This window comes from Motacilla alba, chromosome 7 (assembly GCF_015832195.1).
Source record: "Motacilla alba alba isolate MOTALB_02 chromosome 7, Motacilla_alba_V1.0_pri, whole genome shotgun sequence".
NCBI classification, from domain to species: Eukaryota; Metazoa; Chordata; class Aves; order Passeriformes; family Motacillidae; genus Motacilla; species Motacilla alba.
In genome coordinates, this window is record NC_052022.1 from 12,217,825 (window position 1) to 12,242,643 (window position 24,819).

General features: G+C 41.3%; 1 protein-coding gene across 3 annotated transcripts in view; it reads right to left on the reverse strand.

The window, feature by feature from the left end:
• Positions 1-10,462: 10,462 nt before the first annotated feature.
• Positions 10,463-24,819, reverse strand: part of RALB (RAS like proto-oncogene B) — a 47,663-nt gene continuing 33,306 nt past the window's right edge. For all 3 annotated transcript variants that reach the window (XM_038142523.1, XM_038142522.1, XM_038142521.1), the window contains exons 2-5: positions 21,245-21,401; positions 19,943-20,151; positions 17,027-17,204; positions 10,463-14,914 (exon numbers count right to left, since the gene is read on the reverse strand). In XM_038142523.1, coding sequence (XP_037998451.1) covers positions 14,795-14,914; positions 17,027-17,204; positions 19,943-20,151; positions 21,245-21,358 — 621 coding nt within the window. In that variant the 5' untranslated portion in view covers positions 21,359-21,401 and the 3' untranslated portion in view covers positions 10,463-14,794. The remainder of the gene's footprint in view (positions 14,915-17,026; positions 17,205-19,942; positions 20,152-21,244; positions 21,402-24,819) is intronic.

Genomic DNA, 24,819 nt, shown 5'->3' on the forward strand with positions numbered 1-24,819 from the left:
AGTGGTAAACAAAATAGTTAAAACTTGACTTTTTGTAATTTGAACGCTATTTACTGAGGCAGTGCATTTAGAAGTCCATGGGTGCTTTTCTTTTTTCATCCACCCATGACTGATGTATCTGACAGATCCAGAAAATGAACATTAGCATGGAGCAATGTTAAAATCAGCTGTCCAGAGAAAAGCAGTGATTATCAGGGACTGATGACAAGATGGAGATTTTTCCCGCAAATTTTAAATGAAGCTCAGCAGAAAAAAATGGCTGATAGCTTTGCAATGCCCTAAGAGAAATGGAGTACCTGAGTCATTTCACAGTGGACAATCAGTAGTACCCCATGAGTACCTGAACATAAGCTTTTTTTTTTTTCCCCCACAAGCAAGTAGAACAATGTACAGGAAGTGTCTACACCTACTTCCTGTGGACTGGCTGCAGCCAGAAGTCCTGGGCTTAGGCCTGAGTTTCTCTCTTTTTACCCCATTTTCACTAGCTGTAAGTTAGGATGACAGCATTCAGTCTTCTGCAAGTTGCTTTGAAATGAAGAAAAGAGAATTAATCTTTTCCATGGAGCTTGACACAAACAGCATGGCCTTGGTGCTGTGTGTCAAAAGTAATTTTCAATCTGTTCATAGTTAAATTGCACAGTTTTGTTTCCATGAATCTTATTATATTAAATGAAAACTGTTGTGCAGTTCAGCTGTTTGCAAAAGAATGTCAGAGTGAGATTTGAAAGATGATTGTGATATGGTTTATTCTCTGCTAGAGCCAGGATCAAGGCACTCCTGTAAGAGCACCGAAGCCCCAGTTCAAGCAAGGAGACTCTTCCACTGGGGCAGGGCAGTAGCACTGTCACAGTTAGTGGAGCTCTACAGATGTAGCCCAGTAAGAGCTGCCCCACGCAACTCATGCTCATCTGTCCAAAGCTATTTGGCCTCTGCAGGCCTCTAGCTAGAATGTTCAGACTTCCAAGCAAAGTCCTCTGCTATCACACTAAATCACAGGAGAAGGTTATTAACAAAAATTTCTGAATCACCTTCTGCCCTGTTTAGCGTCTATCCGTCATAAGTCAGTGCCTGAGTATGCTGCAAGATTAAAACAAAATGGGTTGCAAACGCTGTACGACTTGGGTGCTAACCTCTGCCATTTCTTCTAAAACACATGAAAAAGCACTTACACTGTGACAGCTTTTTCACTCTCCAGGCTACAAGCAGGACTTCTTGTTCTGTTACTTCCCTGCCATGATCTTCCCAGAAGTGGGGGAGCTTATTAACAAAGAATAACCCTCAAACTTCTCCACAGTCCTTTGCCGTTTCTGAGTAATAATCTTACCCCCTCAGTGTTTACAGCTGTGGTTGAGATCCTTACCAAGAACATTATTAAGAATAAATTATAATATGTGGAAATATTACTGTGAAATATACTGATACCATTATACCAGGATAAGAAAATAAACCACTGCTTCAGAGATGGCCAGAGCAGAAGCACACGGATCACGTTAAGCAGACATTGGGTCTACCAAACATACACAGGTACTGAAGTCTTAGCAGGGTGCAGAGCTGCAACAGGAAAGTGTGGTGTTCTAGGGTTTTTTTGCTTAAAAGATGAGAGAGAGGGCCTAGGGGAGGGGAATGCATGAAAAAGAAAAGGATGAACTTCTTTTTTTTTTTTTTTTGGCTACTCCACATGGGGTTTTCCTCTGTTTAAATGCTGAAGGACAGAAAGATTTTAAATTAAAATCTTAATAAATATAGCCCTGAGGCTAGTAACATTATTACATCCAAGATGATTACAGCAACCAAGCCACAAAATATATATATATATTTATTTGAAGCATAATAAGCCTCAGTATTTAGTTAGAAGAAGGCTAGGCAGCTAACTGACTTCCAAATTAGTGAATTTTCCATTCCACTCTACCTAAAGTATAAACCAACATGGCACCTGGTTTGCAGAGTTTGTTTCATTTCTATACAAGATAATATTTTTACTACTTACATTTTAGATATACATATATATTGTTCAGATCATATGCATGAGAGTTGGGAGGAAGAAACCCAAGTTTGCAATAGGAGATGCGGATAATTATTCAGCTTCGTTGTGAAAGAGGGATCTAGGTCCCCCAGATTGCTTGAGTGAGGCATGTTTTCCTCGAGACATTTGCCTTTTTCAGTCGATCCTAGTCTCAATATAAGATTCTGCACTCTACATGTTTGTTTAGAGCATTGGAGTTTTTTTAATTATGGAAATTTTTTAATAAAGGATACAGGGAAAATATGGGATACAAAGAAAAGGATACAAGCTGATAAAGATGATTAAATCATAGAGCGACTGCGGAGTGGGTCATGAAGTGTTATAATCCCCAACTCCCCTCTGCTTTCTGCCTCAATGTGTTAATGCATCACACTTTAGTACAGTGACACTTTCAGCCCTAGGTGGAAATTCACACATGATGAAGAGGTGGAGGAGGATTTCCAGATGGTCAGACCTCAGGGAGTGCGAAAAGGTGGGGGGAGGAAGGGAGAAACTGCTGAAAGGAATCGGACTTTGGTCACATCAGTAATTTCCAGCTGAAAATGGAATATTAAAAAAACCACGCAAACCCCAAAAAACAATCACTAAGGATCCCATACCGGGGCCAGGTGCATTCAGGTTTGGACATTATGTGTGATAAATCCTCACCAATACTGGTTGTGAAAGATCCCTAGGAAATATTGGTTTATTTGTGTGCAACAGAAAGGTGTGAGCTTCATTTCTTTGGCCAAATTTTATTGTTGGTACTAAAGCACCCTGACACAGACCCAATTAGTTGTTTTATTCTCCACAATTCCTCTTTACTAGAGGTTATTGTAAACTGGTACTTGCTCTGAATTGTGCACAAATTTTCACTCCATCAGATGCTGTACTTGGCTGCTGCATCCTTTGGGACCCTCTTCTGCAGGGCCACCTCTACAAGAACAGTGAAGGGCACTGAGAGAAAATGCAAGGCCTGCATCCAGTTGGTCCCAAAACACCCCAAAACAGGCCCCACTTTCCCTTTAGGGGAGCATAAGGCAGCAGCTGCTATCACACAGCTGGACTTCTCTAAGATGACCTCATTTACTGTGGTCTTTCGGGGAGAATGGGAAGGTAGTCATGGGCCAGAGTTCAAGGGGTCTGGTCCTTCAGAGCGAAAGGTGCTAGAGCTGCATAAAGAATTAGCAATAGATGGTATTTTGTACAGCCACAGCTTTTTCCAGATGTCAGGGTTAGAGAAAATTTTAAGATAACCAAATATTTAGGCATCAAAGTACCCCTATATTTTGTGTGTGTTAAAGATGGTCTCTTCATAACGACATAAAAGCTGAGCATTAGGTTTGATGGCTTGCACTGCATTTCTAAGGGCTCTTGCTTCATTCAGCTTCAGGTGCTCCTCAGGTCATAGGCATTTCCCCACTACAAAATGTGCACTCGAGCTGCCAATGGTGTGCAGTCACACTGGAAAGGTGCTTTTGTTTAATATCATCAGTATGATTGCATGCTATTTACCTGTATTTCCTGGACAGCAGCTAAGTAAATTGACCACAGCCTGGTGAACGACTGGAACAAATATCATGAGAAATAAGGCTGTTGCACAGATTTCAATTTGTGGAAATGTTTGTTGGATGTCCACTCCCTGTCACTCCCAGTACAAATCATGTGCATGCAGGTCAGAACAAATTTCAAGGAGAGAGAAGACACTTATTCAACTTCTGCTAGAGCAATTTGAAATTTGTGAAACGTATGGTTTTAGCCACTGCTGAATTCCTACCCCCATTAATTGATTCTCTATGTTAAAATCACTTGTGTCATAGCAAAATGAAAAGAAACCTTGAGCATCTGATGTGGTAGTGACTTTCATGATGATATATTTAAGATGCACAGGTGCCTGTTGCTGGCTTTAGTGGCAAACCAAAGGCCTCCGAGCCTTGTAAAGGCTGCAGCATCATCTCGGACTAAGTCCCTTACAATGACTAGACAAACATCTCTGACTTTCTTCCCTAAGGACTCAGTGCAGCAGGTGTTTTCAGTCTGCCCACCTTCCAGATCAGGTGTCCAAAAATGCAGCAATAAATACAATTTTTTTTTTCTTCTCTGTTTCTAAAAGAGCCCAAGGTGGGTGGAGGATATGGGCGTAGGCTATTTTTATTCATACCTTAATTTAGTCAGCAGTCCAACAGTTCATGAAGAAGAGCTGGGCTCAGTCTTGTTTTCTGCCTGACAGGAGTCCCAGGGAGCATGAGAGGCAGCTCAGGTGTTCTCGGAAGGAGCAGGCCATGGGGTGGTGCTGGGACAGGAGCACTCCCCAAGCCTCCAGCTGAGTCAGTGCGTGACCAAAGGGAGCAGGAACCCACAACTCTGTAAACAGATGGTTCAGAGAGCCACAAGCTCAGGCCTCCCTTCTTCTCACCCTGTTAGCCAAAACATTTGGAACTAGCTAATTCACATGAGACCAGCTTTAAGAGGATGGAGGCAGTCCCCTCCCTGGCACCAAGCATACCCTGGTAAGCGCACTCTGCTGGGAGAGGAGACATACACATTCCCTGGGGCAGAAGGGAATTGAGCCATGTGAAATTCCCCATGTTCAGCACTAGCCTTTTGAGTGCCGAGCACAGTGTATACAAAACACTGCTGTGCTGCCAACCACCCTGCCTTTCCCTTGCATGAACGGACCCACGCTGTGTTCCTGGAAAAAAGCCAAGAGAGAGCCTAAATTGTGAAGCCCAAGGGATCCTCAGCCCCCAAGCAAGGTAAATTTTAGAGGCTGTGTTGCCCATGGCTTGCTGAGGCAGAGAAGCAGGCTCTTGGTTTTGGTGGCTGCCATTTTGAGGTAGAGCATGGCTCAGGAAACATCACTTCAAAAGGCAAAGATTTGCAGCGGCTGCCAAGACCTGGCATTGCAACACTCCCCAGTGATGCCCAAGACCTTTTCTAAGCCTGCTTCCCCCAAACGAAAACATCACTGTCGTTGCCATGCTAGCACTCCACAAAGCAAAAACAGAGGCAGCTCCCCCAGAGTCCAAATCCCTGCACAATAAATTCTGTACAGACCCAGGTCTGCCCACAAAACAGGCACTACAGGAGAGCAGAGAGATCGTGAGGTAAATGTGCCAAGTGGCTCTCTTCCCTCTCGAAGTGACAAGGCACGAACTTGCAGGATTAAGCCTGTAGGAAAATTAGTCCTGCTGGAACTTATGAACTTATTTTCTGTCCAGGTAGCAAGGCTGAGCTTGTTTAGCAGTAATGGTTAAAGGACAATAAAAGAATACAGGGGCAGGTCATTTAGACAAGGGAGATCATTAACTGTATTACGACTTGAAAGCAACCAAATGGTTGGTAGCTGTCAAGGAAGACAGTACTTAGAGCAGAAGTGGAAGAGCCGAATGAATCGAACAATAAATTGGTACAGTATTTGCCCTTAACATGGGACTGCTGCTGTGAACAATTACAGGCATGTAACAAGGAAGGAGTAAATAGCTTCCCAGCCCCACAACTGGGATGCTTTGTTATTTAGCAGAGACTACCTGGTGCACATCAGAGAAAACTTCATCTTCTCACTATGGACTTCGAGCCTTTAGAGGTTGTACTCTGTTTTTGGGCTTCTGACACAAATACATGCAAAAGGCCTTGGCAGCAGGAAGTGCCCAAATCCTTTAACTGGGAAGCCAAAATTAACAGTCTTGCTAAGACACCTTTCCTACCCTCACCCCTTGGTTACTTCCCAAAACAAGAGGAACCGCAAAGGAGCCTGTGATGACTGAGAGGGAGACTCTGCCAGCAGCAGAGTTTCCTCTGTGCATGCGTCACTTGCTGCAGCCTGTCTGGGGTGATGGTGCTGGTGCTGTCAGCAGGAAGGGGTTACCAGGAGAGGTGGGGCTGCAGAGCTTCTCACCTTTCACTTCCCTAGCTTTTCTGCAGCTAGGAACCGGCTACAAGTCCATTCCAATTTCTGCATTTAGGATATGTGTTCATCAACTTTTTAAATTTGAAGTCCTGGGAAAAACTTCTTAGGAAAAGAAAAGGAAAACAAGGTAAAGCACACATCCCTTTGTCATACACTTGCACTTCAAAAACTCCAAACCTATTTAATACCTCTGACTTTACCTGATTTGTGTCTCATAGGGAAGACTGTTTCCCTGCAATCTATATCCCCATTTCTTTCCAAAAAAGAAGAACAAAAGATAAGTTTTAACTTGGTGTTGATGCAATATTTACCCCACCCAGAACCAACTTTGAAAGCTCATGTAAAAAACATGAAGAGTAATTTTTACTTAGCTCTTGTTATGAACAATTCAGAGATAAGAAACAAGGCAAGACACGTCTCAGCTGCAAGTGTGAACATGATCTCAACACTGCAACATTTTCCTTGCCTGGCTAGAGATGGGTTGGCAGCATGAGGTATATGAAGGTAGGTTACAGGTGACAAGAATGTAAAAGCCTGTTATTAAACTTGGTGTAAGCAGTCTTGGAACTTCATTAGGGCCAGGGAATTCAGCCCTGGACATTGCACCTGCTTGATTATTCACTATTAAACAAATGGCTGTAAACTTAGTTTCAAGTTGGAGAGGATTCAGACACAGCTTCTGCCCTCTGACTGGGCAGCGGATGGAAAGCAGTTTGTGTCATGGACAAACTCCATGTGCTCACCTCTTTCAGGAGAGGAGAGCTAAGTCTTCATCACAAGTTTTCACCAGGTGCAGAGTACAGGTCATTTGCTGTCCTCCAACTGCAACTACAGAAGAGGAATGAACTGCAGTGTGTTAAAGGTACATTTGGGCAATGACCTATTTTTGTTCATCTGCCATGGGAGAGACATGTGGAAACATTGTGGTTTGATGGATTTGATTAAAAATATGCTAATGAATAAAGAAAATTAAGTGCATCCCTTGGGCTTCTGGCAAGCTGCCAAGACAGACACTGGGACCACCAACAGGGGATCCTTATGTTCTGGCTTTTGCAATACTTCAGATGCCTACTGGAAAGGATGGTGACCCAGCAGAAATGGGGCTTAAAGTTAAGTGGTTTGCGTGTCCTGCCTCTAGTTCTCTCCAAATGCCACTATATTTTAAAATTTATGCCCCAGGTGCTGAAATCAGCAAGCACAAGAACATCTTTGTTTTCATTGAAAAAAGTACTTCTGCCATCATTGTTGAAGAAAGCAAGCTTGCAAACATGAAGCAAGGGTACTCAAAATGCTTGGAAACAAAAAGACTGTGAAAGAGAACTCCAAGTTCATTTTCTAAAGCATCTCATTATTTCTAAACCAAATGCAGTTTTGGAGGCCTGACTTATGGTTTTTCAAGCTCCTGAGGCAAAGCTGCAAATGTGGCCTTTATTCCCACGCAGGAGAAGCTCTGCCTGCCCTCCTCCCTCCGTACTGTTCAGGGAGGGAAAGGGGGAAAAAAGGCAAATCAAAACAATTCAGGCAGGCGCAGTGTTACCCTCTGCTCCACAAGTGTTTAGTGCACTACTGTCATCATTCAAGCAGATTTACTCAAGGTACCACATTAGAAAGATCTAACCTGACTGCAGAAGTAGGTGAATCACATATTCTACTGCTGTTCTTCAGGTAGGAAGCAGCTTTCATTAGCAAAGTCTGAAGCATCCAGCTCTCCTAGTGCTCATAATCCTTCTGTGAGTAGCCGTTCTTCCCCTAGTGTGATTCATTCTGTTGTCCTGCAGTCTTCAGAGCTGGAATGAGGCAGCCAACCATAGCTGGGGATGCAAGTACCTGTGACACAGTGGCACTGCTCAGCACCTAACTGGGATGCAGTCACCAGAAGTGAAAGGAAAAGAAGGGCTCATATTTTATTAAGCTGCCTGAACCCAAGCAGACCTATGAAACCTTCTGAACCCTCAAGCAGGCTATAGAGAAATGAAAGCAGAGACCCCTGAGTGAAAGAGGCTCTTCCACACCAATGACCAGGGCACAAACTAGAAAATTAAAACCAAACACCTAGTCCATCCTGCAGCCATTTTTTCAGCAATCTAATAGGTTTGGGTTTCATAGCCCCAACTTCCAAGCAAGAAACAGTTTTTATTTCTAATTTCTGAAGCCTGTCATTCTGGGAAAAGAAACTTCTGTCAGGGAGGTCTGTGTCTGACCAGGACCATCTCTCTCTGGTTCTCAACAGCCTTTTTAAAACTGAAAAGCCAAATTTCTAGGAGTAAAACTGCAGGGTATCTTGTGCAATGTTACCATGATGGTTTTCATTTAGAAGCAAGGAAGAATTTGGCTATTTTTTCAGATAATTACTCCTTCCCACAGTCCACAGTTGTTTTCCTTGTTTACAAGTATGGAATTGTAATGCCATCATTTTGTGGGGAGAGTAATCATGTTACAGAGCACTCTTACAGACCACAGGTTGAAACACTCATCCAAACAGCAGGTTCAGTTTGTTGTATGTGTTTTCCTTTCTAGAATAAAAACACAGCACTATTAAATAGTAGGGAGTAACTTTCCTTGTCTCTCAATGCTACATGTGTGCACAAGTTTGTCCTTGAATTCTGGTATTTGGCCTATGAAGCTAACGTGCATAAAGCCTCTGATACCCCAAATGCTAGGCTTTAAAAACAAACTCCATAAACTCTGATTATATCAAAAACATGATTCTGCCTCAAAGCCAAGTAACAAAGCTCACTGAAGGGAACTTACTGTAAACTCTGGAGATTAATCATCTCTATCGGGAAGGCAAGTACACAGCATGTGATCCCAGTCTCACCTGAACTTTTTAGTTCCAACCCCCTTTGGAGTTACAGTGCTTAAGGGGCCATTTGCTACTATATCCCTAGCAGATCCTATTCCCATAACAGACACTGAGTAGTTTGGGGGAGGAAAGACCATGGGCCAGGAAAAAAAAAAAAGTATATTCTCTATCCCGCCCCCAAATTAAGGCTTTATATTTCAAAGAAAGCCCAGCATCTTTAGTCACCCATAGAAACAAAACATTTAGTGAAGTACTGCACAGTCTCAGGGAACAACAAGTATTCTTTCAGGCATGCAAATCAATGCTCAGCAAGCAGAACAAACTTACACTTGCAAGGCAAACTGGTTTAATGCCAGAAAAAACGTAAATCCACCATCCTCATGAGAAATTGGGTCTTCTGCTGCACAGAAGAATGTTTAGGCAAGATTTAACATTAGCATTTGCATGCAAAAGGAAAATTTAATTTTAGAACAAAGTCTCATACTGCATGAGAGAATAACAGAGCCAAGCAACAAAACCAGAAGAATCTAGCTAGCGTGGATTTCTCCATGTAATTCAGGTGGCAGATAAATAGCAGCAACTTGTCTGCTCGTCTGAGCATGCTGAACAGCCCCTCTCCACAGCAGAGCTTCTAACTCCTAAATCCACAAGATGGAGCCAGCAGTTCTCAGGAAGACGTGCCTGTACCATCCCAGGAATTGTCAGCACTTTGCTCACAGAACCACACTAAAATGTCCTGGTTGGGGCAGAATACAGGCAAACACAAAGGCAAGAGCCAAGCTGTGTACGAGTCATCATCCTCCTGTTTTATCCTGCTGCAACCAAAGGCAAGCCTGCTCCTCACAAGCATCTGCAGACTATCTGAAGAAAAAGGTGCCAATCTGGGCTTTGAGTATAGCAGTGTAACACAACTGTGCTCAGAACCCTCTCTTGCCTCCTACACGACACTTTCCATGCTACCCGTTCTCTGCCACAGAGTATTTTAAAAGTTACTTCACTGGGAAGGAACATAAACCACCGTGGCAATCAGAAACACAGGGCAAACATCAGGCAAGCACCATGTAAACAAGATTATGTAAATTGCTATAGTCCTTGGCCAGAAGTCATCAGCTGGAGAATGTTCCACTTCCAACTTATACAGCAGCGGTGACAGAAACTGCCTGAAAGTTTACTTTGAATCCCATTGTTCTGCCACTCCAAATTAAGTGGCACTAGAGAGCAGTGAGCCATCCTGCCTCAGAAGCATCTCAGCTTCTCTCCTGCAGTGCATTCACCACAAACCTACACAGAGAATGGAGTCTGGCAGACTCAAAAGACTAAGGACTACTTTTTCCACACCGTGTTGCTTATTCTGTTAGTCAAAGGCACAAGACTGTCTGAAGAAGAGACAAAGCAACTCTGTCGTTCATATAGTTGATACAAGCTGTCTGATCCAATTAAGTTCTGGAAAATCAACTGTGAATGAACCAAACAACTATGTCAATTCAGAGCACCGAGCTCCCTGGCCTCTGAAAGCAAGGAAGAACGTCACGTTCCAGCACTGAAAAACATGCATACCATTTCCAGAAAGCCAATGATGAGTGTCTCAGTCACCTCTTCCTCCCCTGCCATAGAGTCTGTCATATAATCTTGTTACATATTTGATAGAAAGGTTAGTTACCAACACTGAAAATCAGTGGCCAGCTCATTCAAGAATTTGGTGATTAGGTATGCTTTTAGAATGCTGTAAAAATCAATAACCAACAAATATGAAGCTCATTTTTTCTTTTTATTATCAATAGTAATACAAATCAGTTGTATTAGCATGATAATGAGAAGTGACCAGTTTTACAGACATTAAAAATGTTTGTGCAAGTTAGAGACAAAGCTCTGAAGCTACGTAAGGAAAAAAAGAATTTACATTGTATAGTATAGCATACATAGTTTAGAGGCAGTTTCATTAAGTCTTGCAATCACAATCACTTCCTCTACACTAAACTTCTCACTTGGTGTTAGAGATAACACCTTCCCCTCCCAAGAGGAACACCTGCCATTTCCATGAAGTGTGGAGATTACAGTGAAAGTCATAGCTTTTTTATTTGTTCCTCTTCCCTCCTTCTCCCAACTATAAAGTCAACAGGAGGTGAACACTGCAACATATGCTTATAGCAATTAAGGAAAGCTTCTGTCTACATAAGCTCTGAGCTGAACTGATAACAGTATCCTCTTTTTGAGCAAGAATTGATAGACCTGTCAGGCCTAAGAACTGGGTTAATGCTTTGAAAAGCTTTAAAAAAAGATCTGGGTGAGAATTGAGTTAGATGCATATCCCCCCTACATACCTCTTACTGCATTCCAGATTGTAGTTTTGTACCTTGGACCTGAAGTATTCTTGAGCATTATACTTAAGCCAGATAGGACTCAACTGGAACTTCAGATGGTTATCAAGATCTTACTGAATTTTAATGCCCAGTAAATGTATGCATATATCTTTCTCCTCATCAAGCCAAGTGTTCCCCTAGAAAGTGCAGTAGAGGTATATCAGTCTGTGTAAGAACACGTATGGCACAAGTCATTGAAAACACACTTCATGCTGCATCTGTACTCTTACCTGGAGACATGCTCCTCTACAAGAGTCAAGTCTGCCTTTGCAGTCCTGGAGTCCTGCTTTTTTTTCATATAATGACTTAGCCCTTGTTATAACAGGGGCTTGTTTGCTCTGCTCAAACCAGAAGGAAAAGTGGAGCAGTTGAAGCTAAGCCACATATGGAAGATTGCACGTAGCAGTAAACAGTTCCCTGACTTCATGTTGAGCCATTGCGCAAGAATAATACTTGAATGCTTAAGTGCAAGTGCATAGTCAAGTCTTGCATGACCTCCAGCTGCAAATATCCAGTTACCTGCCTACAGCCATGCTCCAGAATGATTTAAGAGCACATTATAGCAGCAAAGAGAAGCCGTGGTTTTTAATTACCCAACATGCAAAGGCTGATAGAATACATCAGCTTCAATTCAGCCTTCAGTCTCCTCAGCTACACAGCAGGGCCAGCAGGCAGCCACCAAGCCCCTGCTGCCAAAGTCATCCCTTATTTGACGTTCCTGACCCCCAGTTACTCAAAGCTCCATTCACACTGCTCACAGGATGCTGTGCCATGTTATATTCACTCCACTCAACCCACCTGATGGTGATATCCATTGACGTCCAGTGAAGCACACCTGGAAGCCATTCAAGAACCCCCAAATCATATTGCCCCTATTCAGAAGGGCATATGTTCAGGTACTTCCACCATGAGGTGGAGACAGCAAGATTTCAGTCCAGGGGACCAGTTTTACTGCCTTTCTGGTATAAGTCAGAAAGCTTGCTGCCCACTGTTCCAAAGTAGGCAAGGTAGCTGATTTGTTTATTGTGTTTTCAGCTGTAACTGGCAAGTTAAACTGAGTCTGTCACAAGTACAGAAGACGAAAACTGAAAAGCTGCTTTATTTAGTCTCCAGGCCTAGTCTTTCTGGAGCAGGTGACAAGAACAGAACACTGAAGAGATGCAGCATGAAGCCATGAAACAGCAAGCACCTTCTTCCAAGTAAGTCCACCTCAGTGGCACAGCTTTATCAGTTGGAGAAAAAAAATAACCTGAGTGAAAACAGCACATGGACTGTAAGAACACCAGTGAGAGACTCGCTGTTCTGAGAAGAAATTCATCTGTCCCATCAAATACTGTCAGGTACTTTAAGATTGTAGAGATCAAAGGTCAAGGCATGCAAGTCTCTTGAGCCAACATAGCTGAGCTGGTCATTGTGAGCTTTGCTGAATTCATTATTCACACAGCAAGGACAGTTTATTCAATTTTGTTATACACATTTTACAACCTGCCTCGGAGGGGCTTGACCTAGATAATCTTGTAATGTGAACTGAACTGTTGTTTATCCTTTAGGTTAATTAAGGACTTAACCTTTAAGTCTCAACTAAAACCAAACCTAACTGAGTTGCCTTCCTCCAGAAGAGGATATTAATTTGCTGTATGCACAATATACAGTCAGAAATGGACTTTTATCCATGGAAGTTCGATAGGAAACTTTGTTAGATGTGTTACAGCTCCTAGTGTCCTATTCAGTGCTTAGGCTTTAGACACAGGTGACACAGCTCAAGTGACAAGTTCCGTAAGCCAGCGGGCTTCCAGCTTCTGCTTCAAAACACTATCGGGCATTACAAAGCCAACTTCACAATTAATTATACTGTTCACAGAGAAGCATTTCCAGAGCTGGTTAAACTTTCTTTCTGCCCATACAAGATAAGAATAACAAAGAAGGAATTTAATTTGACAAGAATGAAGATTACAGCACCTTTTATTTAGTACAGTTTCCCCAATCCAATGAGTTGCCTGACAAGATGAACTAGTTATGGAAGACCATGAGTTTGTGACAAGTCCCTGTGAAACCTCAGGTCAACAGAGGTTCCGATATAGGTCACATCTTACTTTTTTCAATGTTCAGAGACAGAATGCACAAAAGCAATCTAGTACACGTGGAAAAATACTTTTCAACCTCAAATTACAACACTAAGTACTGAACAGTATTCCCTACTCCATCTCAGGAAGAAACACCATTAGTTAGTTTAGTGCTGCAGTGAGCTTCATTGAACAACCTTTCACCAAGCAACTGTGTTTTAAGCATCCAGTTACCAGCAAGATACAGTTACTTTTCAAGTTTCTCTACTCCATGGAGGCAGAAGATAGCCACAATTCATTGAGAAACTCCACAACCAGAAGAGAGTTCTTTTCCACAGTGACAGAAGTGATTTTTGGCAACTGCACTTCATTTAAACTGCATCAGAAAGTTCATTTCATTCAGCTGACAACAGAACCTGCTAAGTACTGACTTTTCCACTTCTAGACTGTTTTTGTTGAACAGGCACGACCACCACTGCATAACTGACAGGAAAACTCATCATGTGCTAGGTTGCTGTGCATCAGAAACAGTACATATAAAATTAACAGTGAGTAATAGATGTGGCAACTGCTTAACTTCATTTGCTTTTTGACACCATACAGCTCACTAGCCAGCTAATCATTGAGAGGTAACATATATGCCTCACCTATTCCAGGTCATGATTGTGTGGTGGAACCCACCCTTATTCAGCATTTTCATCTACAGCAAGACAGGAGACAGATGCAGATGTTTTCACTTTCCAACATTATCATCACAAGTGTTCCAATATAAACATAACTGATTAAATCAACACCTATTTCCACTATTCCAGTACAAGGGAAGGGAAGGATGACAGATGTAGAGTGTAATTGAGTCAAGACAATACATGGAAGAAACCCAGGACAGCATTTCAGGGAGATGGTGATAATACTATTCCTTTTGAAGAAAGGCTTACAGTCATTTTCTCACCCCATACCACTAATTTAAGGATGAGAAGACAGATCCCAGCAGGGAATGCATCTAGCCTGTATTTAAATATCAATTTTTGCATTTCCTAAATAAGTCTGAATTGAGTCCATAGGCTTGATTCATGAATGCTGTATTGACTAAACAGAACGCAGAAGAAAGTTTGTTTTGAGTTGACTCTCAACTGTCAGTTGCTATTTCTTACATGGAGCGTGGGGAGGAAGTCAGCAGCTTTCAGTGTAAGAAATATCAGTGACAACTAAGAGAAGATGGAGACTCAAACCCTTTACTAGGTGTCATCTAGCCTTTCTGCAGTTTGCACCATCAAGGAGGGCAGCAACAGCAGGAAAAAGTGTTTGAACCTGAACAGCTGTGCTGATTAAGGCCAATAGAGGTTCAAGAGAAACACACGGAAACATTAGAAGGAAGTTAATACAAAAGTACATTGCGTAACCAAGCAGAAGGATTGTAGTTCTGAAACTATTTCTGGTTTGGAGAGTTGGAAGATGGAGCCCATTTCAGTTTAAGGAGGCAAAGGTTTTGTTGGATACTGGAAATGGTTGCAAAGTTGTTTTCACATTTTGAAGGTGTGATATGCAAAGCAAAAGATAAGGGAGTCAATACAGACTTCCTTTCATGAATCCAGCCCTATATCCTTAGTGGTATTTTATCCGTGCCACCTGTAGATGGATATTTACAGTTCCAAAGCATCACAGTAAGCAACATCTTTCTTTAAAGCTTTTCTTGTTCTTGCCACTTTTCTTGCCATTCTTGTCTTTGTTTTCTGACATTTTCTTTGCTCTTATTTCTCTCATTAAATCAAAGAATACCTAGGAGGGAAAAATAAAGAAAGATTAAACAACATCAGCCACTAGAAAGCAGATAAAAACTACTGTATTCAGCAGCAAAAGATGTAGAACCACACTGTACTCAACACAGCAGAAGTAAGCCAAAGATTCCTGTCACAAACTCAGCATCAGAATTATGTAGTGTGTCAAGCAGTGACAAAAAGCGACACAATCTTACCTGGCTATCGAAAAATTCAACAGCCCTGTTTTAAGGGACTTTTATTAAATAGGATTCTTGCACAAAAGCAGCATTCAGAGCCCATGAGAACACTGTCTGCACCTAGCAAACATTTCCACTGCTGTTATGGAAAGCAGTTAGTCCAATCTTTTCCATGCAGTTACTATTCTGCTTGGTCTATAATTACAAAGGTGCAACATTCAAGTGGCAGGGCACAAAAATTCTCAAAACTATGTTCTAAGAAAAATTCAAAGAAAGTCATGTTTCCTTTCATGTCTCTCTAATTTTTTTGTCCAAAACTTAGGCAATTTCACCCCTGTATTCCTGATGTCTAGGTACATACCCCTTAAGATGCAAGAGCTGTTTTTCTGTACAGTCATTGGGTATTTATTTTTAGGATTATTTAAAAATTATTTTATTTTATTATTTAAAATTATTTTTATGATTACAGAATAAGAGTTCAGCATCACTCTGTAGAACTAAAGTGTGTTTCTTTCCAAACAGGGAACTCTCAAGCCTTTGATACTTGGAAACAAGACCATGCTACTGATCAAAAGTAGATTAGTTTGTAATTAAAAACCCTCTTAGGATTTTTCTTTTTTCTGCCACAGTACTAACACACAATCACCACAAAGAGAAATATCTTGTTGTACAATGCACCTGACAGTGGTTATACAGAGGATAACCAGCATTTCACATGAGCTAGCCAGTGAAGACCTGTAACAGCAAATCTAGATCACCATGCTAGTACACTCTAGACACACAGCTCCACTGCTGTTAATCCTAACTGATCAGAAAATTAGTCTAAACATCAAATAGGCTAGCCATTCATTTGTAATATGAGATGCTTATAGGAAAAAGCAAGTCTAAATATTCATGTTTCACTACATCACCAAGTTTATGCAACTGACGGTGACTTCACCAAAGTGAAATTATGCCACGTTCTTTAAACCAAGAGCTCTCAATTCAGGAGCTTCATATACTGTAGTTTCAATGAGAGAAGGAGTTTCTGCCAGTAACTTTGCACCAACAGCATTTCCACTAGTGAACTAATATAGAAGAACAGGAAGGTGTTTAGAAAAGTATAGCTAGCTGCAAGTGTTCTTTATCCAAAGAGAAAACTGCTTGAAATTTGTAATCTTTAAACAGTTGCATATTAGTAAAACACATTGGGATCCCTTAGGGTGCAAACAGTAATTTCATATCATCTTCCATGAATTGGTGAAGTAAAAAGGCACCCTCTTTTCTTCAAGAACTCCTCACTACAAACAAGATAAGGGGATGACTGAAATTGATTTGTCCTCTACACAGGACAAGCACTCCATAGTCATAATTAATTTCTCTTCTAGAATATCCCAGCACCACTGTTTATGCAAGAAACCATCAGCAGAATAACATGAGAATAACTGTCCTATACCACCAAGGACAAGTCAAGACAGGACAGGGACACAGCAAAAATTCTCACAATTCAAAGTAATCTTGGCAGAAAACAAAAAAAAAAAAAAAATTAAGATTAACCACATTACATGTAGCTTTATAGGGAAGGGGGAACAATTTCTAACTGTCCATAGCTTGTTATTTATTGGTGTTATAAGAAAGACACACCCTACAAACAAACAAAATAACACACTCAGGGAATCCTTAGAACCATTTACCCAAAGGACTGTTGAAAAACTATTGGTTCAGGTACAAACAGTTAAAACAAGACAATAGCAATAGCTTGTTCCACATCTCAGGTTCCCTTAAGCTAGGTATGTGCTTAAGTGCACACTTTCCAGTAAGTGCATTGGTTTTGGGTTTTTTTTTAAATAAACTAGGCTTTCAGAAACCAAACTGTGGACTTGCTTTTGTCCCAGCAAGAGTCAGCTACTAAATGAATAGTGATGATCTAATTGAGCAGATGTCATTTCTCTTACCTTATCTACATTAGCTCGAGTTTTGGCAGAGGTTTCTACATACTGCACCCCCCATTCTTCTGCCTTACTTCGAGCCTCTTCTACAGGCACTTGTCTGCGCTCCTCCAGGTCAGATTTGTTTCCCACTACCAGCAAAGGGATTTTATCCTCTTCAGCCTTCACACGCAGGATCTGTTCCCTAATGCATGAGGTATTCAAAATAAAAATATCTGTGTTAGTAGTAGCAACAAAACTCCCACACTTATGTGGAGTGGATCAAGTGGTCTGCACGTTATTAGTGCTTACAACTGGGTATTTCCCAACAGTTGGACACACACTTTAAAATTATTCCAAGATTAGCATAGTAATGCTATGGGCTTTGCACTACTGAAAGTCTCACAATTCCAGGAAGGCAGTTTCATCATTTAGTTAGTGAGTAATCAGGCTCTAGGAAAGAAGACTATGGCAGAAGAGCAACTGGCAGCAGGAGTTCACATTTGAATGAGGAAAACAGTGCAAGTGCCATGTTTGCCAAGTTCCACCTTGGCATTCAGTCACCATCTTTAATTCACAGTCCGCGTCACATCTCTATATAGGTCTGGGCAACATCAAGTCTTTGCCAAGGCAGTAGGTTGCAAACAGCCCAGTAGCTGGCAGAGATCATTCCTAATGGCTACCTAAACTTTACCCAAAGGAGAGAGTTACTACACAATTCTGAACTAAAATGCTAGCAACTTTCCTCCTTCACAGACTCCAGGAAGATATTCAACTGCCAGCATTAACCTGTCATGCTAAGAGGATGTACCGGCGTCCAGGAAAGGAGATGGACTGATGTTGCATACCAGTCTCAGTCTGTTCTTTACTGGGGTAAAACAAAAGCTGAAACCAGACTGACACATGCTGCTGCCCATCTAGGAAGCTGGAAGAACTCTACCACTCTAAACTATTTTTAAATAGTTATGAAAAAGAGCTAAACGAGGCATGAGCACAGTGTTACACCCTCTCATCTCACTGACTTACCACACTACTTCAGATGCCTGCATTTTCCATCTACAAAATAACAATGTATGGAGAGTACATGAGACTCTAAAATAGCATCAACACTGAAGCAGACAATCTGCTGCTGCATTTAACTGCATCTTCACACATTTTCAGATTAAAGAGGCACTGAAAGCAAACACTGAATGCATAGCATCAGCAGGAGAGCTAGAGTTTAAAGACAAGCCTATCGTTTGTTCAGTATTCAACTTTTTCATAGTGCTAGGATTCCAGAACCTTTTGATCTGCAGTAAATAATACCACTCTGCAGTTTGGCCTGGGATGCTGGTGACTCATACTACCCATTCCACACTCCTTCCTGGACCAAGAAGCTGGTTCATGCCTGTCAGCCTAAATATTCCATTTAAGTAATTTCACTATTTGTTTTACTTCTGAATGATTGAAAAGTAGGAGATTCTGCATCACAAAGCTCTTAAGGCCCTTCTTGCCCATCTTCAGGGCTAGCATTGCTTTTTCATTGCTTTGCTGTGCTGGAATCTTGAACCAACACACTGTTAACCTAGTTACAGAAGTCTGACAAAAAAACCCAAATGCCAAGATAAATACTCCTACTCTCTTTCATTCAAAACCTTAAACTTTGGGTTTAACATTATATTTTAGGCACATAAGCCAAACCCAACTGCTTCCACTTGTCTCATTTTCTTTGTGTTCTTTGAGTGTTACCTGATCTTTTCCTCCCCCTAACATTAGGAAGAGCCCTAGTACTCAGTTTTGCAGTCCTGCAACAGCTGAACTGTTAGCTCCTTTCAGAGTTCCAGTTAAGAGCAAACTGAACTCTGCTTTGTGTGTCCCATGACTGTCAGCCTTCTGAAGCAGAACAAAGTCACAGAAGTATTATGTGACGAAGAACCAGTATTTTCATACCTCATGAAAGATTTTGTGGTCATCCAGAACTGTTGAAAGAGTATGATATGTTAAGTTCTGGAGTGCAAGGGGAGTTTGCCTTAGCTTTAAGAAAAACCTAGAAATAAGTGTTCTCAGCTACAGCACTTCCATTACCAGTTAGTATCTGTTAACCTTGTACCACTGAAGCAAAGGGAACATAAAGCAGACTGATAAAGAGCTTTTATTCTGACAAGCATAATGAACTCCTAAACTTTCCCTATGCTTTGGGAAGTTTTCCTTCAAGTTATATAGCTATTCCAGGCAATCTCTGGTTTACCTTCTACTGAGGCAATAGGTATTATCAAAAAGAGTTAGAACACTTGCCCTGAAGAATGTGGCTACATGGATTCTAAAACCAGAGAAGTGGTTTAAATCCTTTTCTATTTACCCTCCACACTACACAAGCAGTTTCTGTGGTCAATCTGGTGCCAATTTTTACATCAGAACTGCTAATCCCAAGAAGAAAAATGGAAGTGCTTACTACTGCCCTGTGTCTTTCTAGGAATACGTCTGCCTACAATAGCAATGCTTGGCTGCCAACCCTTGTTTGGCACCAATCCACACCTGAGAGTGGAGGCTAATCCTTCCCTTCCTTAGAGCACCTGCTTCTAGCAGTAAGCAATACTGTGTCTGAAACCTGGCCAAAAGACAGACTTAATTCCAGAAGTACTGCTCTAAGATAATTAAACTTCACATCCATGAAGACTGAAAATTGGCTGGAATATGTCTGTTTTAAGAGTCCAAGAATCTGTTACTTGCCTGAAGTTGCTGCTGGCATAGTCTACTTCTAAGTTGTAGGCATGAAGATGACTAAAGCCAGAGGCTGAATACTGTGGTTTAGGTTATCGGTTACTGAGAGCAAAACGGTCAGGTGTCACTTTTATTGATCAAATGGTAACAGACAAAGAATAAAGAGCTGTAGCTTTTAGGCAGAATTGTCAGAGCAACACAGGAACTGGGTAACTTTCCCTGCCTAGGAGAGAAACTACTCACCGAAACTCTGCTGTTGCTGTGAAGGACTCGTGCTCTGTTATTGAAAAGACAAGAAGAAACCCTTCCCCACTGCGGAAATAGTTATCTCTGATAGCTGCATAATCCTCCTGTCCTGCTGTGTCCAGAATGTCTATCTGAACTTCTTCACCATCCAGAACTACTTTCTTTCTGTAGCTGTCAGCCTTGGTAGGTTCATAGTCTTCTACAAACTGACAAGAAAGGGATCAGTGTTTAGAATTACTGTCAAATAGTCTCAGTATTTGTCTATCTTCCTTCTTTCACTTCAGTGACATTTAAATTCCCCAAAACCTTCTCATAATTCAGCCACTAAGTTCCACCACTTTTTTTTTTTAGTATTACTATTAAAAGCAAATTATTTAAGCCCTTAATACATCAAAGAGCCAATTTGCCTAGTCAAGTTTTGCTACACAAAACACTGTCAGCAACTGCAGTACAATTTAAGAACAGAGTTGCAGTATAAGTTAAGTAATGTGCTGGCAATATCTAGATCTCCCACTTTAAGAAAATGCATTTGAATATACTTCAGGAACAGGTATTTTAACAGGTGTAGATGAGAGCATCCAGCTGCTGAACATGAAAGCCTGTTCCATAATTACACAGGCACATACTTACTTTAGTCCATTCAGTATTGATCAGATCCACAAAGCCACTGCCAGTTCAACTTAGTTCAACAGAACACATCCAGCAGAGAAGTAGAGAGGTAAAGAGCCTCTCAGCCTCAGAACACAACAATTAAGCCCAATTAAGCTGGCTGGCTTTCATTAATGACTACATCACTTGTTCAGATACTTACAGTACTATAGTCTGTGTGGACAACCTATAGATAAATACTAACTTATGAACTACAGGATTATATATTCCTTTACATACTAGTGTGGGCTGCCTAATCTAGCTACCAGTAAGGAAAAATTCATGCTACAAACATGCCTACTTCGTCACCTGGCTCAGAATGAGCTAGGATGTTTACTTCTGACTTCAGCCTTAACTGACCTAAATTACAAAATTAAAGTTCAACTCCAAGTAGTAACAGCTTCTGTACACAAGCACCCATACATTATGCATGACTTCTGAAGACAGTTCTTTCACAAATAAGCATCAGTTTTGTCACCTTTAGCCAGAGATATTCCCAGAGGACACATCTCCCAGCTTTCTACATCCTGCTCCTGCCACTGGGGTCATCAGGTCATTTGCTCATCACATTTAGTTCCCCTGCCCCACAAGAAAAAGCTTAGCAAACCATATGAATTTGTGCTTTAGAGAAGCTGAACTGAAGTTACTTACCTCATCATACATAAACTGAAGTGTGAGGGCAGATTTACCCACACCTCCACTGCCAACCATAATTACTTTATGGAGGGCCAAGGAACTCTGGTTCTTGCTCTTGCTGGCAGCCATTGTCCTGCTTGCCACTGACGAAGTGCCAGGCAACCAATCAGATCTGCAGAGAGAAACAGCACAGTCACCATCCATGACACTGGTGACATCAGGGTAGCATGCAGGTAAAGTATCTCACAAGTGCTGAAAGACCAGATTAAAACCCTGCCCTGCAAGCCTAAAGAATGGGCCACTCCAATGCACTGGCATGCAAACCATGCCTAATGTATGAGTAGGACAAGGTATTAAAACAAACACCTTCTATTTGTGACAACAGTATGATTACTAAAAGTGCCAAAGGTTTCTAACAAGCTACTCTTAATTTGTAAACCCAGCCTACAAGACTAGTGTCTAGAGCAGATTCTAAAGCAAAACCCACTCTTTCTCAAAAGACATGAAATTAAGTGGTTTTTATTGTTCTTGTTACAAGGCATTACACCATTCTAAAATATTTCTTTAATGGTGATACAGCTATACCTTAGTTCTGCTCACAAGCAGAAATCTGGCTTTTGATCTTCTCCCTACGTAGGCTAAGAAAACAGCAGAGATAGACAGTAAATTGGCAGGAACAAGTTGCAAAAGCTTCTAGCAGAAAGTCTCATGACATGGCATTACCATTTATTTTACACTCTTCCTGCCTTTTTGATGCTGCAAATCTAATTTGTTTAGAAAAAAAAAAAAATCTGCTTTACTGCAAAAAAATTTCAGTTCCTATTCTTCTCCTGATGTTGCTAAGCCATAAAGGAGTAAGCTTCAATAAACAAGCCCTAGCTAACAAGCCTCTGTTTGTGTGTTATGCAAGCCTAGTCATTAAATACTGAAGGCTCCTTAAAAATAATACTGCCTCTTTTTTTGGTTGGTTGGGTTTTTTTAAGAGTAGTTGGACACAGTAGTTGTACCAGAAGCACAAGCAGCAGCTGCCACGCTGATTAGCACAGAGCAGCATCTCTAAGGACAGCACACTGAAGATAAAAGCAGAAATAAGTGAAACAAAGATGTGTCAACAGTCAGGATTCCCACACTGAATATTAACCCCAAATATTAATATTTCAGACACGTGATGTGTATATGGTAGATGGCAGGATAGAGACTCTTGTGTCCTTGGAGCACCACAAAGGACGTGGCAGAGAGCTGTAAGAAGACCAGCAGACCATTCAGAAAACACTGCTACAGGAAGTGGCTGTACCAGCCTTGATTTATAGCAGCACAGAAGCAATGGACCTTCCAGGAGTCTCAAATTTACCTGGACACAATTACTCTAGAAAAACACTGCAACTGCCACATCAGCAAGTGCTACTGTATGGAAACACAAGGCCGACAGTAGGCCAACACAAGTACTACTGTATGGAAACACTAGGCCAACATATACTGAGTAGTGTATTGGAAAAACCTTCAGGACAACCAGCTGGCCTAAACAAAATTAACAAGAGACTAAGGGATCATCAGCCTACAAACATGCCATAGAATTATTTAGCTTGGAAAGGGACCTTTGGATACTGTCCAGTCCAAACCTCTCCCTGAAAGCAGTTTACTCCAAGCAATCCAGTTTATGTGCCCTGTGTTCTGAGACTGACAATTCCATGACCAGTCTGGACAATTGCCCTTAGAGTACACTGATAGTGACTGTTTTTCACCCCTTGTCATGACTTGATGTTCTGAAAATCAACAAATCAAACTAAGTTCTCACTGACTCATGCATACAAGAACAAACATGCCAACAATCAAGAAGTGCCCTCAGGACAGCCTTTTCAAACATCTGAGCAGCAGTATTTTTCCATGCAGAGTTTTTTACTCACACCTGTTTGCTACATACATTTAGTACAGCAATGCAAATTAATCACCTTTAAGTGCTCATTTTGGGATAAACACTGGTACGTGAAGACAGATATTTTCCTCTGGTAATCTTCCCTATTATGTTATACATCAGCTCCTTCATCCACGACACTCTTTAGTACAGAAATGGGGTGTGGCAATTCCTACTTCTCCATAGGTTCTCCCTGTACAGCACAAACATATATTTGTTGAGGACAGTGAATTCTGCCATTGCCACAGAGATTGATTTTTAACTCTTAGTCACCAGAGAGGCAAGAGAGGAAGAAAACATTTCCCTGCCAAGGGAATGTGAAAAAACAAAACAGGTAGCATCCTAACTCCAGAAGTGGTTGCTTTGTCTATTGTCCACATGGTCTACAGATGGCAAACTAGAATTAAGCTTGCTTGGACATCAACACCCTAGAAACAAGAGCTACAGATTGGCCACACAATGAGATAGTTCAGGGACTTTAAGTGTTCTAGAAATAACACAGCCTGCTCCTAAATTGTAGAGAGTGCTGTTTTGTTCTAGCTCAAGAGTAGTCTGGCTTTCACAGCAGTAGATAAGCTGCTTTCTGGAGTGTGACCCTTAGCTACTTTTCATATAATTGTGACTGGTTTTAACCTGTGAGTATTCTTTTATCAGACAACCTAACATTGTTGTAACTGTTGTATTATCTAATACAAAGTTTTCAAATTAGACATTTTTCTGGCACCACAAACTTAGGAATATGTAATAGGCAGCAGCACTAAGTCCATTGTGCTATTCAACAGCAATAAAAACATAATTTACTAATAGCCAAGAGAAAAGACTTCTCTTCCTGTCAATACAAATACCACATCTTTACATGGTCATGGTAAATGAATAGTTGTATTTTAGGAAAAAAAACCAACAAGCTTGAGTTCATCACAAAGGTAAGCGGAGAGAATATTTAAATCCTTCCTTCTCTGTTCCACCCCAACAATGGCTTGTAGAAACTGCAAGGTCAGCCTTACACTATTACCTGATTTATAATCAAAGTATAGTATTAAACAAAACCTACTCAATAGCATAAAAATTTACAGTTTCATTGCATCAAAAGCTCTTCATGGCCCAGGTACTTGATCTTCCCTGCAGAGCTGTTCCAAGTGCCACTCAAATATTTCAGAGAATCAGGACTACAGGGACCCTGTGAATGCAGCAGTATGCTCACAACACAGACCCTGTGCAGTGGGCACTCAGTGAGGTCCCAGAAGCTGCGCACAAAGCAGCTCCTCTCTGGTGGCATCAGAGGGGGCCATGCTCCAGAATAGCCAGGCAGGGAGGAGGCAAGAACAGAGGGCAAGGCAAGGCTGAAGCAGTGTGATACAGGAGTAACACAGTCAGTGTCAGTGCAGAAGTACCAGTGCTTACAGAACAACAGGCTGACAGTACACCACTGCTTCAGAAAGGGGCATGGTGAGACTATAATAGGAATATTCTAATGAAACAACAAGAGAAGGCATTGTAGCCAACTGTTTGTTTATTTTTGTCTCCACTTCTGCAGCCCGAGAAACAGTTTACACAACATGGTTCAAAGCTCACATCTAACAGTTCCTTGAGGTTAAAAAAAGTAAAAAACTCCCAAAATCTATTAACACAAGTGGAAGCTCTCTCCTCTGTTATCTTTGAGTAGACAAGGATGAATTTT